A 13,058-nucleotide genomic window follows, 5' to 3' on the forward strand; every position below is an offset into this window, starting at 1 on the left:
AAGTGAGAAACGTGCTAAGAGGAAGGCATGCTTGGCAAATCCACACCGTGATCAACTCCCGCCCAGAAACCTAGGTCCCCACTGTGGAAGGACGTGTGGATCCAGAATTAGCCTCCACTGTCACTTATGGACTCGCTGTTAAAACCGTGTTTATGGAAGACAATCTTACCCAGCTTTGAGGGATAGCCAAAGAAGAATAAGAATAAGAGTCCAGGTAAAGGTAAAGGGACCCCTGACCATTAAGTCCGGTCGCAGACGACTCTGGGGTTGCAACGCTCATCTCGCTTTATTGGCCGAGGGAGCCAGCGTACAGCTTCCAGGTCATGTGGCCAGCATGACCAAGCCGCTTATGGCGAACCAGAGCAGCGCACGGAAACGCTGTTTACCTTCCCGCTGGAGCGGTACCTATTTATCTACTTGGACTTTGGCGAGCTTTTGAACTGCTAGGTTGGCAGGAGCAGGGACCGAGCAACGGGAGCTCACCCTGTCACGGGGATTCGAACCGCTGACCTTCTGATCGGCAAGCCCAAGAGGCTCAGTGGTTTAGACCACGGTGCCACCCGCATCCAACCCCGCTGCAATATGACGGGAGTGGGGCACCTAGAGCCACTGTAAGACCCACACTTTACTAGCAGAAGAGGAGCCACCGCAGGGATGATGGGAGCTGGAGCTCTGCAACATCTGGAGGGTCAAAACACCCCCCACTTGTTCCTAACCAGGGCACTGTAGGATGAAAGTGCCAAGCGTCTTCCCCCTGTACCCACCTCTTCTGGCGCAAGGGCAGGAACGTGGCAGTGACCACATTGATCCAGGCCCACCCCACAGCTTGCTGTCCTTGCAGCCCAGACAGGAGGTGGAATAATTGGACTTTTGCACCCTTTCGGAGGTACACGCACTTGAGTTAGCGATTGCAAGTACATGAAAGGGAGGCGGGGGCCGCGTGTGACTAAGGTTATCTTGTGCCGATCGGCTCAGAGCAACGGAACGTGCAAGCCTTAGGTCTCTGGATCTAAAATAAGAACCAAACAGGCCGCCCCCGCCTGCTCATTTTTATTTTATTTTTGTTGGTGGTGGGCCGCATGGAAATATCATGGTCTTGCTTGGAGACTCCCAGCTGTTTTCATTTCTTAACTTTGCCCCAGCTCTGGAGTGTGAGCGCCACCTACTGGCCACTCGCAAGCACCGCACCCAAAGTGTGCCTGCTCTTGGCCATGACTTTGCCGCCAGCCACAATGAGAACCGGCTGCTTGGGGGGGCCAAATGGATTTATGGAAATCTCACTGCAAGGGTGGCTTGGAGAAAAAGCACATTTAATCTGCCCCTTCCCCTTCCTTCTTAAAGGCTGCTCTTTGTGTAGGAAACTGCCTTGTACTAAGCCAGGCTTTTGGGGTCCACCTCGCTCAGTACTGTCTGCTCTGACTGGCAACAGCTTTCTAGGGTTTGAGATTCCCAGCCCTACCTGAAGATGCTTGCAGGGGATTGAACCTGGGGGCCTTCTGCACACAAAGCAGGTAGCTCAGTTGGCAGAGCACAAGGCTCTTAATCTGGGGGTCATGGGTTTGAGTCCCACAGTGGGCAAAAAAATCCTGCATTGCAGGGGGTTGAACTAGATGACCCTCATGGTCCTTTCCAACTCTACATTCTATGATTCTATGACTCCGGGATAGCATTACTACTGAGCCAAGGCCATTACAGAAGTCCATAATGGTCAAATAATGTGAAATTGACTGGACCACATCGTAAGCAACTCCTCCCTGCCCTCCCACTTCAAGAATGAAATTGACTGGACCAGATAACCAGGAGTTCCTGGTCCAGTCAATTTCACTTCCGGGTGGGGAGAAAACCCTGTTTGCAATCTGGTCCAGTCAATTTCACTCCCCAAAGTGGTGATGTATTGCTGAATGGGTGAGGAGCTGGCAAACTTGGCCGGTTATTAATGAACTCGTTTCGAGGGAGCTCAGTGCAGGAAGCAAGGGGACGGGAAGGTCAACCCGGGAAATGACTTTTAATTGGGGGGGGCACAGATAAGGAGGAGGAGGAATGAGGCGTTCAGAGCGGCTAGGTCAAGAAGGGGCAAGAGTTACTAGGGAGGAGATGTGGCGGGAGGGGGGAAGGGTGGGGTGGGGAATACAGGGACATGGGAGGAAACCAGGGGATTTGGGGAGGGGGGGTACTCACTATGGCTGCGGCTTTGGCGATGTCGGGGTTGTTGTGGCCAAAACTCCCGCTGTGGCTGGTGGAGACGGTGTTCTGCCTCTTGCCGCTGAGCCCCATGGCATCCATCGACTGGCTGCGGCTGCGGATCACCCGCTGCAAAGGGGGGAAACGGATGTCGTGTCACCGGAGCCCTCCCTCTTTACCTTCGCAGCCAGGCTCCCGGCCCTACAGCCCTTGGGCAATGGGGCAGGGAAGTGAGAGGGGTCGGGCTGGGGGAGTGGAAGGCCTTTGCCCAGACGCAGATATTCCCGCCCACCCGCCAAAACTTCGTAATTCTTTAGCTGCAGTGCTATGATCCTTTGATAAAATTCAATGCGACGCAGGTAGGCTGCTTTATAGGGATAGCCCATGTAGCTCAGCGATTGTCTACACTGACCGGCAGCAACGGATAATAATAATCTGGCTGGGCTTCCCCCACTCTGGGCGGCTTCCAACCAAATATTAAAATACAGTAATGCACCAAACATTAAAAGCTTCCCTAAACAGGGCTGCCTTCAGATGTCTTCTAAAAGTCTGGTAGTTGTTGTTCTCTTTGACATCTGGTGGGAGGGCGTTCCACAGGGCGGGTGCCACTACCGAGAAGGCCCTCTGCCTGGTTCCCTGTAACTTGGCTTCTCGTAGTGAGGGAACCACCAGAAGGCCCTCAGAGCTGGACCTCAGCGTCTGGGCAGAACGAGGGAGGTGGAGACGCTCCTTCAGGTATACTGCGCCGAGGCCGTTTAAGGCTTTAAAGGTCAACACCAACACTTTGAATTGTGCTTGGAAACATACTGGGAGCCAATGTAGGCTTTTCAAGACCTGTGTTATATGGTCTCGGCGGCCACTCCCAGTCAGGGTTTTTAGGGGCAGCCCTACTTGGAGATGCTACCTTTGAGGATTGTTAACCTGGGGCCTTCTGCATGCAAAGCAGGTGTTCTGACACTGAGCTGTGACCCTTCCCCCCTCCCCCTACAAAAAAGGCAACAAGTTCCTAGTCCTCATGGTTGTGAACAAAAAAGGCAGCTGTAAAGAGGACGCTGCCTCTTATGGTGCCAACCTCCTTGGATCTACCTAGTTCAGGATTATAATGACTCCCCGCCAGAGTTTCAGGTAGGGGACATCCCTGGCTCTAACTAAAGATGCTGTTATGGATTCAGAGGGTTGAGTAGACTGGTAACAGCTATTGATTTTATTTCAAAGTAGCTGTCATACATCTGTGGCGGGGGAAAGCTTCTACAGCTTATTTAGAAATAATTTCATGCCATGAATTTCTCTCGCCCTTTTGTTTGGGTTAACAAGAACACGCAAAAATATTTCTTGTGCAATATCTAGTATGGCAGGAACCAGCTGATTGGTTGCCTTGAATTACTCAAATCAAATAGCTAGATTAGGAATACACATGCAGTCAACCATCACTGTACAGTTGTACCTCAGAAGTCGAACAGAGTTCATTCGACTTCTGAAACATTCGACTTCCAAAGCGCAGCTTCTGATTGGCTGCAGGAAGCTCCTGCAGCCAATTGGAAGCCACGTCGGACGTTTGGCTTCCAAAAGAACATTCAAAAACCAGAACGCTTGCTTCCGGTTTCGGGAGCCAAAACGCTCAACTCCCAAGGCGTTTGGGAGCCGAGGTAAGACTGTATTGGATTGTATCGGGATGCTTCTGATGGGGTAGAAGGTTATAGGGATGTACTTATGGAACCAAGGGGGCAGTGGGGCCTCCAAAAAGTTTGGGAACCGCCGGCCAAAGCCAGCGACCATGTGCGGAAATCCCCGTGCCCCAAACGAGGCATTGGGGGGATTCATCTCAACCCTGGGTGACGTCCCCTGCTCCCCACACCTCTCTCGCACAGGTGGGGGTGACGCATCCTGTCTCACAGCTTGGGGCAACATGGTAAAGTGCTGCTCTGTGCGTGCGCCATGCACACACCCCTTGCCGCCTCCGCTGAGCTTCATTTAGCTGCGGCTTGCGGCAAGATCTCTCTAGAGCGGAGACATCTGTGACATCGTGCCAAACATAAAAGCTGATGCAGCCGCTTCTTCTCTGGGTTTTTTTTTTGGGGTGGGCCCACAGAGCCACCCCTTGGATTCCACCACCTGAGGCATCTACCTCACGGGTGGCCCCTGCTCACACACACACACACACCTTGAAGGACTCGAAGAAGCCCCCGCTGCTCCCGCTGCCGTTCTCCATCTTGTCCTCATCTCCCCCAAGGCCCATCATGGACTGGCTGTTGAGGTGTAGCTCCTCATAGAGGGTCTCCAACAGAGCTGTTCGCGTGCGCTCCTGTAGCCAGGAGGGAACCGGGGTGGGGTTTAGGGCTGGTCGGAGAGAGGGACGGGGAAAGCTTGGAAGAGAGGTGGGCGGGGAGGTCTAGACTAGCCCAATACCCCCCACCACCACCTGGAAGTTGGCAAGAAGCAATGGAACCCCTGTCAGCTGAGTAGCTCCTCACCTCAAGTTTGGCAAACTTCTCCGCCTTGTAGCAGGCGTACTCGGCGTTGATCAGCTTCGTTAGGAGGAATTCTTGGAAGTCGGGGCCCTGAGCAAGGAAAACGGGAAGATGGGAAACGGAGCGCAGCTCCCGCTACCCTGACTGAACCCATAGATCAGGGGTCAGCAAACTTTTTTAGCGGGGGGCCGGTCCACCATCCCTCAGACCTTGTGGGGGGCCGGACTATATTTTGAAGGAAAAAAATGAACGAATTCCTATGCCCCACTAATAATAATAATAATAATAATAATAATACTTTATTATTTATACCCCGCCCATCTGGCTGGGTTTCCTCAGCCACTCTGGGCGGCTTTCAACAGAGTATTAAAATACAGTAGTCTGTTAAGCATTAAAAGCTTCCCTAGAAGTTCCCTAGATTCGAGGAACTTCAGTAATAGTTGCTAGGTAGATAGAAGAAATTAGATTTATTGAGAATAATTATGAAAAAAATGTGCATTGGCAATAAGTAATATGAATTTGAAATATGGAATAGACGGGAAGTTGGGTCTTTCGTGTTAAGACCAATAGATGTTTTATTGTTTGCCAAGAAAATTATGTGTCTATGGTTATTTTTGTAATTTGTGTGTAATTTGGTATTTGTGGGTTTTTTTGTGTGTTTTTTTTCCTGTTGTATAAATAAATATTTTTTTAAAAAATTAAAATAATTTCATGTAGGAAGGCAATTGTCCATCCAGACTTAGCACAAAAACACGCTGATTCCCAGAACATCCACGGGCCGGATTGAGAAGGTGATTGGGCTGGATCCAGCCCCTGGGCCTTAGTTTGCCTAGCCCATGCCACAGACCTTCTGCAAAGGCAAAGAAAGTACTCCTGCAACCAAGCCATAGCCCCTTCCCTGACGACAGGTAAAGGCAAATGATGACCCACTGCTGATGATGGTGATGATTTATTAAATGTGTATGCCACCCTACACCTGCAGGTCTCAGGGCGGTTACAACATAAAATCACAATATAAAAACATAAAATACATAATAAAAACAAAAACAACCCAATAATCTCTCCCCCCCCCAAATAGGGCTTTCCCTCTCTATTTTCTCACTGTGTACCCCATAAACCTGCACTGGAAATTCTCCCAGTGCTCCAGAGCAGATTTAGGGCTTCTGGACACGCACAAAGGCAGGGGAGAATCTTGTTCCATGAAGAATAAAACTCATTTGAATCCCGCCAACCTAAATTAACCCCCTAGATAGAAAATACCAAACTGGAAAACACTGTGCGGAAAAACACTCTGGCCTGATTCAGACATAACACCTCTCTCTCTCTCTCTCCGCCTAGGTTTTAAGTTGCAAGCAACTCCTGTTAACCCTGGATAAAATTAACCTGGGTCTTTTTGCACGTGGTAATTACATGACAATCTCAGACTGAAGAGGGTATTCTCATGAATGCACCACGCTCAGTACATTAGCCGTGGCTGCATATGATTCCTCTTCCAAGGCTTGATTGGCCAGTGGTGGTGGGAGGTCTGGAGATCTCATTCACAGGCAGTGGCATCTGATGCTCACAGAGGGTACCGGGAGGTACCCCCAATTTCCTTCACTTTCCTTGACACCGGGGGAGCCTAGAGGTGAAGGAGGAAGGAGCGTTGAAGCCCAGCTGGTCGGCTGTAGGAAAACTCACCTTTCGGAAAACGGCCGGGTTGGGCAACGGAGGTCCGAAGAAAGGCACGTCGTCCCGGGCAGTGACAGAGACCTGGAGAGAAAGAGATTGGGTGGGAGAGAGATGCAACCAGGAAGCTCCAGAAGCTGCCTAGAAGTTATCCAGAGATGGAAAGAAGACAAAGTCCCTACCCGAGAAGAATGGCAGATGAAGTTGGTGGATTATGCTAAAATGGCTAAAATGACCGGAAGAGTCAGAAATCAGGAATACCAAAATTTTAACAAGGAATGAGGAAAATTTATAGCTTATCTTAAAGACCGTTATAAACAGCTAAAACGGTTAGTAGGATTGGATTATCACTTGCCGTTTAAGGGCGAATTTGGGATACAATGGAGATGTAAAAGAGTTGGATCATCATAAAAGATGCAGGAGGAAATGATTAATAATAGGACCCACAAAGAGGAGGAGGGAAGTCCAGAAGATGCCTTGGAACCCTATTTTTACGATTTATGTTTGATATATCTCTGTAAAACTTTAATCTGAAAAACCAAACTAATAAATTTATTTAAAAAATAAATTTATTTTTAAAATGCCTTCGGCCCTAGTCTGCACCACTCCTTTTTGAGAGCTGAGCAGAGAACTCAGGTGGATTAAGATGGTGGAAAAAGGAGATTCCGATGTAATATTCATAAGAACTTTGCAGCCATAAGAGCTGTACGACGGTGGGGCGGACTCCTTTGCAAGGGGTGTGTGTGTGTGTGTCCCTCTTTCGTTGGGAGATTTTAAAGCAGAGGTTGAACCTGTCAGGGGTTCTTTAGTTGCATTGCAGAGGAGGTTGGACTAGATGAGCCCTGCGGGACTCCTTCCAACTCAACAATTCTATAATTCTGTGCTTAACGGCGACACTGAGTGCCTGGTAGCTCTTCTTTATGGACCCTCCAGGGTGTGAAGTATCAGCAGAGCGGGGTCCCCCTTTGTCGCTCCACCTCCCTCTGAAGTTTGGGTGGTGGCGGCCTGAGACAGAGCCTTCTCTAAGCCAGCACCCCCTAGGTTGTGCAACTCCCACCCCAGAGAGGTCCGCCGGACACCTTCACTGTACAACACACCCTTTTCCCCTGGCCTCTGACAGCCCTGGGTGTTTATAGGGCCCACCCTTTTTCTGCGACTGTAGCCTGCTTTAACTGTTTTCAGTTTTTAATTGCTGTCAATTACCGTATTTTTCGCTCTGTAAGACGCACTTTTCCCCTCCTAAAAAGTCAGGGGAAATGTGCGTGCATCTTATGGAGTGAATGCAAGCTGCGTGGCTATCCCAGAAGACAGAACAGCGAGAGGGAGCGCTGCGCAGCGTTCCCTCTCGTTGTTCTAGCTTCTGGCTTAGCCACGCGAAGCCTCCGCAGGGCAGTGGGGAGGCTTCATCCGGCTGCCCTGTGGAGGCTTCGCGCAGCTGTCCCTGGCTATCCCCCACCTCCCACAAAAGCCCCCAAGAGCCGTGCTCCCTTTAAAGAGTGCACGGCTCCTGGCTGGCTTTTGTGGGAGGTGGAGGAAGGGACAGAGGGCAGCTTAGCCGTGCGCAGCCTCTTCTGGGCAGGGGGAGCCTTCATCCCGCTGCCTGGGAGAGACTTCACGCGGCTATCCCAAAAGCCAGAACAGCAGAGGCTATCCCAGAAGCCAGATCCCTCTTGCTGTTCTGGCTTCTGGGATTCAGAGTATTTTTTTTCTTGTTTTCCTCCTCCAAAAACTAGGTGCATCTTATGATCTGCTGCATCTTATAGAGCGAAAAATACTGTACCTGCTGGTGAAAGGTGGGTAATCAATTGAATCAATAATGCTAATGGTAATAATAGTAAAGTCCCCCCAACCACCCATCGCCATTCCAGGTTCCAGCACGTGGAGATAGCTGACTCCACCAATAAAAGCCCAGCTACCTTGTAGAGTGTGTTCTCCGTACAGGGATTCTCGGCCTGAACTACAATGTAGGCGTGCAGGAAGTTGGAGGCGATCATGTCCGGGACGAAGGGCGTGTTCTCGTCCTGGAAGATGATGGCCACGATGTCGTTCCCGATGTGCCGTTTCCTCTGCAGCTATGAGCAGGAGGAGAGAGAGGAGAGGAGAGGGTCATTGTTTCAGTCCCACTCGCTTTTGCTCACCCAGGAGGTGGGGGGAGAGGAAAAACACACACACACAAAGGGGGTTTCAGGCCAGGAGGCAACCAAGTCCAGGCAAGCTGTGAGCTCCAGCAGCTCGTAAGGCGGTGCTTTCACCGGTGCACTGCCGGCTACGCCTTTCCTCTGCCCTCCTGGCTGCGCTTTCCTCCGCCATTGAAGCCACGTCCCTACCTGCTGAGTATCCCCCTCCGTGTAGGGCAGCTTGGTGGACACATGGAACATGATCTCCTTGTTTCGGAAGTTGTAGTAGACCGACTCTGTCCCTGTCTGCCCGTGGGTCACGTCGAGGCCCCCCCGAAACCTGCACCCCACAGAAAGACACAGGCCTGAGACCAGATCGAGGGCTGTGCTGCCAACAGCTTTGAGTGTTTTCAGGAGTGAAAAACAACAACTGTGCCCCTCCTCCCTGGCATGCAGCTGGGTCTTGGGGGGGGCAGACGTAAAGGAGCCCCCTGTTCTCCCTCTGTCCCGACTCTACTCACCCCTTGAAGTCCTGCAACTTGACTTTCTGGCCCAAGAATTCAAGGAATTCGACGAATGCTGGGCTCTCCTCCGTGGTGCTGAAGAGCTCCTCTTCTGAAGTCTGCAGAGAAGAGGCAGAGTTATGTGTGTTGATGCTCAAAGAGAGGGCTTGGCTTACAGCCATGGGGTGGGGGGGAGGTCTCTGTGCATCCCTAACCCAGACCACCTTGAAGGGGAAAGGACTGGCCAGACGTAAGAGCTTACAGCCCTCTCCCGTTAGCATCCCAGTTAATTTAAGAAGACTCCTGTACTAGTTGGGTTCAGCCAATGGGCGCTCCAGCATCCTGTCCTCAGGTGGTCAAGCAGCTACTGAAATGGTACCCAGGAACAAGAGCTCTCGCCCCTCCTGTAGTTTCCAGGAACTGGGATTCAAAAGCATTGCAGCAATTGCCCTCTCCCTTCCATGAATTTGACCATTCGTCTTCTAAAGCCATCCATATTGTGGAGACAGACCATTTTTGCTTTTAGGGAGAAGGATGCGCTTCGGTTTTAGTTTAGTTTAGTTTAGTTTTTAGTTTAGAGAGAGAGATGATATAGACCATGGGAAGGCAAATAAAGGCCTGGGGGCCGGATCTGGCCCAATCACCTTCTAAATCTGGCCCATGGAGGGTCCGGGAATCAGCATGTTTTTACATGAGTAGAATGTGTCCTTTTATTTTAAAATGCATCTCTGGCTTATTTGCGGGGCCTGCCTGGTGTTTTTACATGAGTAGAATGTGTGCTTTTATTTAAAATGCAACTCTGGATTATTTGTGGGGCATAGGAATTCATTCATTCCCCCCCCCCCCAAGGTCTGAGGGACGGTGGACTGGGCCCCTGCTGAAAAAAATTGCTGACCCCTGAATTATAGAAATGGATATATTTATGAGAAAAGTATCAGGCTGCAATCTCTAAGTCCAAATTCAGGAGTGGGCAGAAAGTAGATCAGAATCAACTGGTAGATCTTGCGGGATCTGCAGGAGGGCTATTCTCACAGGCTCCCAACTGGGTCACAACAGCAACACAAGTCTCCTTCTCCACCCACCCCCCCATGCCTACAAGTTTCAAACCGGGGTGCTGAGATGAAGAATGCAGCCTGCAAGTGCGAAGAAAGAACGGCCAGTTCAAGTTCTGCTCTGGAATGGGAAACAAAAACCCCACGCCCAGATTCTGCAGGACACTCTGTCATTTCATTTCATTTTCAGGCTGGTAGGTTTCACGGTTGCAGGAAAACCCCCACAAATCTGAAGTCATGCTGGTTGTAATTCATTTGGTTTAAATCTGTGGGTGCTGCACCCTTTTGAGGGGGGCTGAGAGGTCAAATAATCTACAGTGGTACCTCGGGTTACATGCGCTTCAGGTTACATACACTTCAGGTTACAGACTCCGCTAACCCAGAAATATTACCTCAGGTTAAGAACTTTGCTTCAGGATGAGAACAGAAATCATGCTCCGGCGGCGCGGCAGCAGGAGGCCCCATTAGCTAAAGCGGTGCTTCAGGTTAAGAACAGTTTCAGGTTAAGAACAGACTCCTGGAACGAATTAAGTACTTAACCCGAGGTCCCACTGTATAGACCAAGCAGGGGCAGTTTACGCTCTGAAAGAATAATGCCAAACTCAGCTATCTTTCGAAGCTCGCACTTCTCTAAATTTTGCAGCGCAGCTCTCTAAGATGGGGGGGGGGGGATAAAATTGTTGGGTGTGAAAATATAGGTTATTAGGAGAAAGTGGACATAAAATGCATGTACCAGTGAAAAAAAATAACAAGCAAAAACGCATCTGGGGGGAAATGTCTTGCAAAAACGTGTGTCTATATCAGGGGAAACGGCTTCAGTCCGTTAATTTCAAGAGGTCTCGATCGCAACCTGGGCCGCTAGATGGAGCTCACGGCACCTGGCAAAACCATACCTTTTAACAGGCTTAAAATGCAAACATTTTAAATAGAGAGGCTGGTGGGTGGCTTTGTGAAAGCTGGATCATAGTGCCTCTCTCCCTCCCTCCCCACTTTTCCTTTTCATCCCCTGAGAATCACTTGTCAATTGACTGCACCTTTTTACCCCACCCCAAAGGATCAGAGCTTTGTCATGACTTCCTCAAGATAAAAGCTGCGCAGGAGGCACGGGAGCACTCAATTTGGCTCAGCTTTTTAAGAAGAGGCCCTCCTGCATGCTCTGGAGGGGGAGGCAGCTGTGTGCTGCCTGGGGGGGGGGGTACCCCTCTCCTTCTCCGAGTTGATTTCTCGGGTGTGAAGGAGCCAGAGGTGGTGGTGGGGATGTGAATGGGGAGGAATCCAGCAACCCTGAAGCAGCGCAGAGGTATTGCCGTTTGTTCAGGGGGAGAAGAAGGGGGGGGGTCTCCAATGCTGGTGCAGAGTGGCTCCCTCCCGCCAGCAAACCCGAGGCAGGGCACTCCACAGGGAACTACTAATACAGTGGAACCTCAGTTCTTGAACCGCTCGGTTCCTGAACGTCGAAAAACCAGAAGTAAGTGTTCCGTATCACAATAGTGATAACCTATGTTGGAAATGTAAAGAAAAAGAAGGAACCTTTTATCATATGTGGTGGAGCTGCCCCAAGATGAAAGACTTCTGGGAGAAGATTTATAATGAATTGAAAAAAAATGGTGAAATATACATTTATTAAGAAACCAGAGGCCTTTCTTCTTGGAATAACAGGTTTGGAATTGCCCAAGAAAGATGTTAGACTGTTTCTGTATGCCGCAACTACAGCGAGAATTTTGTTGGCCAAGAATTGGAAAACACAAGAAGTACCAAAAGTGGAGGAATGGCAGATGAATATGATGGACTTTTCGGAGCTAGACGACCTGACTGGAAGAGTCCGCGACCAGAAGGAGGAGGAGTACCAGGAGGAATGGAGGAAATTTAAAGACTATTTAGTTAAATATGCTAAGATAATTTAAATAGAAATACTTGCAAACACTAGATAGGCTTAGGATTTAAATATGTGATGTTACAGAATAACATGTTTAAATTTAATATGAAAAGAAAGAAAGACGTTAATTGATTAAGTAAATTTTATGAGAAATTTGTTTTGGAAAAATGTTACAATGATATATACTGAAACTCAGCCAGGGGGGTTCGAGGGAGTCACGTAACAATGTTATTAAGAGTGGAATAATTACAGTTAGGATTTATGTTTGTTTGTTTGTTTGTTTATAAATTTTGGAAAATCAGTAAAATTTTTGGAAAAAGAAGAAGGAGTAAGTGTTTTCAAACGTTCCTCGAAACCCAAACGTTCGATGCGGCTTCCGATCTGAAAAAAAAGCCTAGCTGTCAGCCAATCGGAAGCCGCGCCTCGGGATTGGAACGTTTCGGAAGTTGAACGTCCTGAAAACGAGTAAAAAAAAGGCGCTTTATAAAAAAAGAGAGGGAGAGAACGGACCCCAAGGAGCCATCTAGTCTGACCCCATGCAAAGCAGGAATCGAAGGACCAAACCTGAGACCTTCCGCAGGCAGGATGGATGCTCTGCCACTAAGCTATAGGGACTTCCAAACAAAAGAAAGTAAAATTCCAGCCTTCAAGTTTCCGAGTAAAGGACTATGCTCTGCAGTGATGCTTCTGAATGCTAGTTGCTGGAAGCCACAGGGGGAGAGAGGGCTGCTGCAGTTGGGTCATCCTGAAGGGTCAACCTGAAGGAGCGTCTCCACCCCCATCGTTCTGCCCGGACACTGAGGTCCAGCGCCAAGGGCCTTCTGGCGGTTCCCTCACTACGAGAAGCCAAGTTACAGGGAACCAGGCAGAGGGCCTTCTCGGTGGTGGCACCCGCCCGGTGGAATGCCCTCCCACCAGATGTCAAAGAGAGAAACAACTACCAGGCTTTTAGAAGACATCTGAAGGCAGCCCTGTTTAGGGAAGCTTTCAATGTTTGGTGCATTACTGTATTTTAATATTTGGTTGGAAGCCGCCCAGAGTGGCTGGGGGCGGGGCCAGCCAGATGGGCAGGGTATAAATAATATATTATTATTATTTATTATTATTATTACAGGATACCCTTTGCGGCCGGCCACCGCGAGGGAAGGATGCTAGACTATATAGGCCCCCTTTGGGATGATTCAGCTGCAGAT

The 13,058-nt window shown here is 49.6% G+C and overlaps 1 protein-coding gene across 7 annotated transcripts in view; it reads right to left on the bottom strand.

Moving 5' to 3' along the window:
- RAP1GAP (RAP1 GTPase activating protein) overlaps window positions 1–13,058 on the bottom strand; it is a 103,659-nt gene that overhangs the window by 14,306 nt on the left and 76,295 nt on the right. For all 7 annotated transcript variants that reach the window (XM_053401189.1, XM_053401188.1, XM_053401185.1 and 4 more), the window contains 7 exons: window positions 8,956–9,056; window positions 8,645–8,774; window positions 8,234–8,389; window positions 6,330–6,401; window positions 4,653–4,739; window positions 4,343–4,483; window positions 2,179–2,310 (listed from right to left, as the gene is read on the bottom strand). In XM_053401189.1, coding sequence (XP_053257164.1) covers window positions 2,179–2,310; window positions 4,343–4,483; window positions 4,653–4,739; window positions 6,330–6,401; window positions 8,234–8,389; window positions 8,645–8,774; window positions 8,956–9,056 — 819 coding nt within the window. The remainder of the gene's footprint in view (window positions 1–2,178; window positions 2,311–4,342; window positions 4,484–4,652; window positions 4,740–6,329; window positions 6,402–8,233; window positions 8,390–8,644; window positions 8,775–8,955; window positions 9,057–13,058) is intronic.

Source organism: Podarcis raffonei, chromosome 8, assembly GCF_027172205.1.
Source record: "Podarcis raffonei isolate rPodRaf1 chromosome 8, rPodRaf1.pri, whole genome shotgun sequence".
NCBI classification, from domain to species: Eukaryota; Metazoa; Chordata; class Lepidosauria; order Squamata; family Lacertidae; genus Podarcis; species Podarcis raffonei.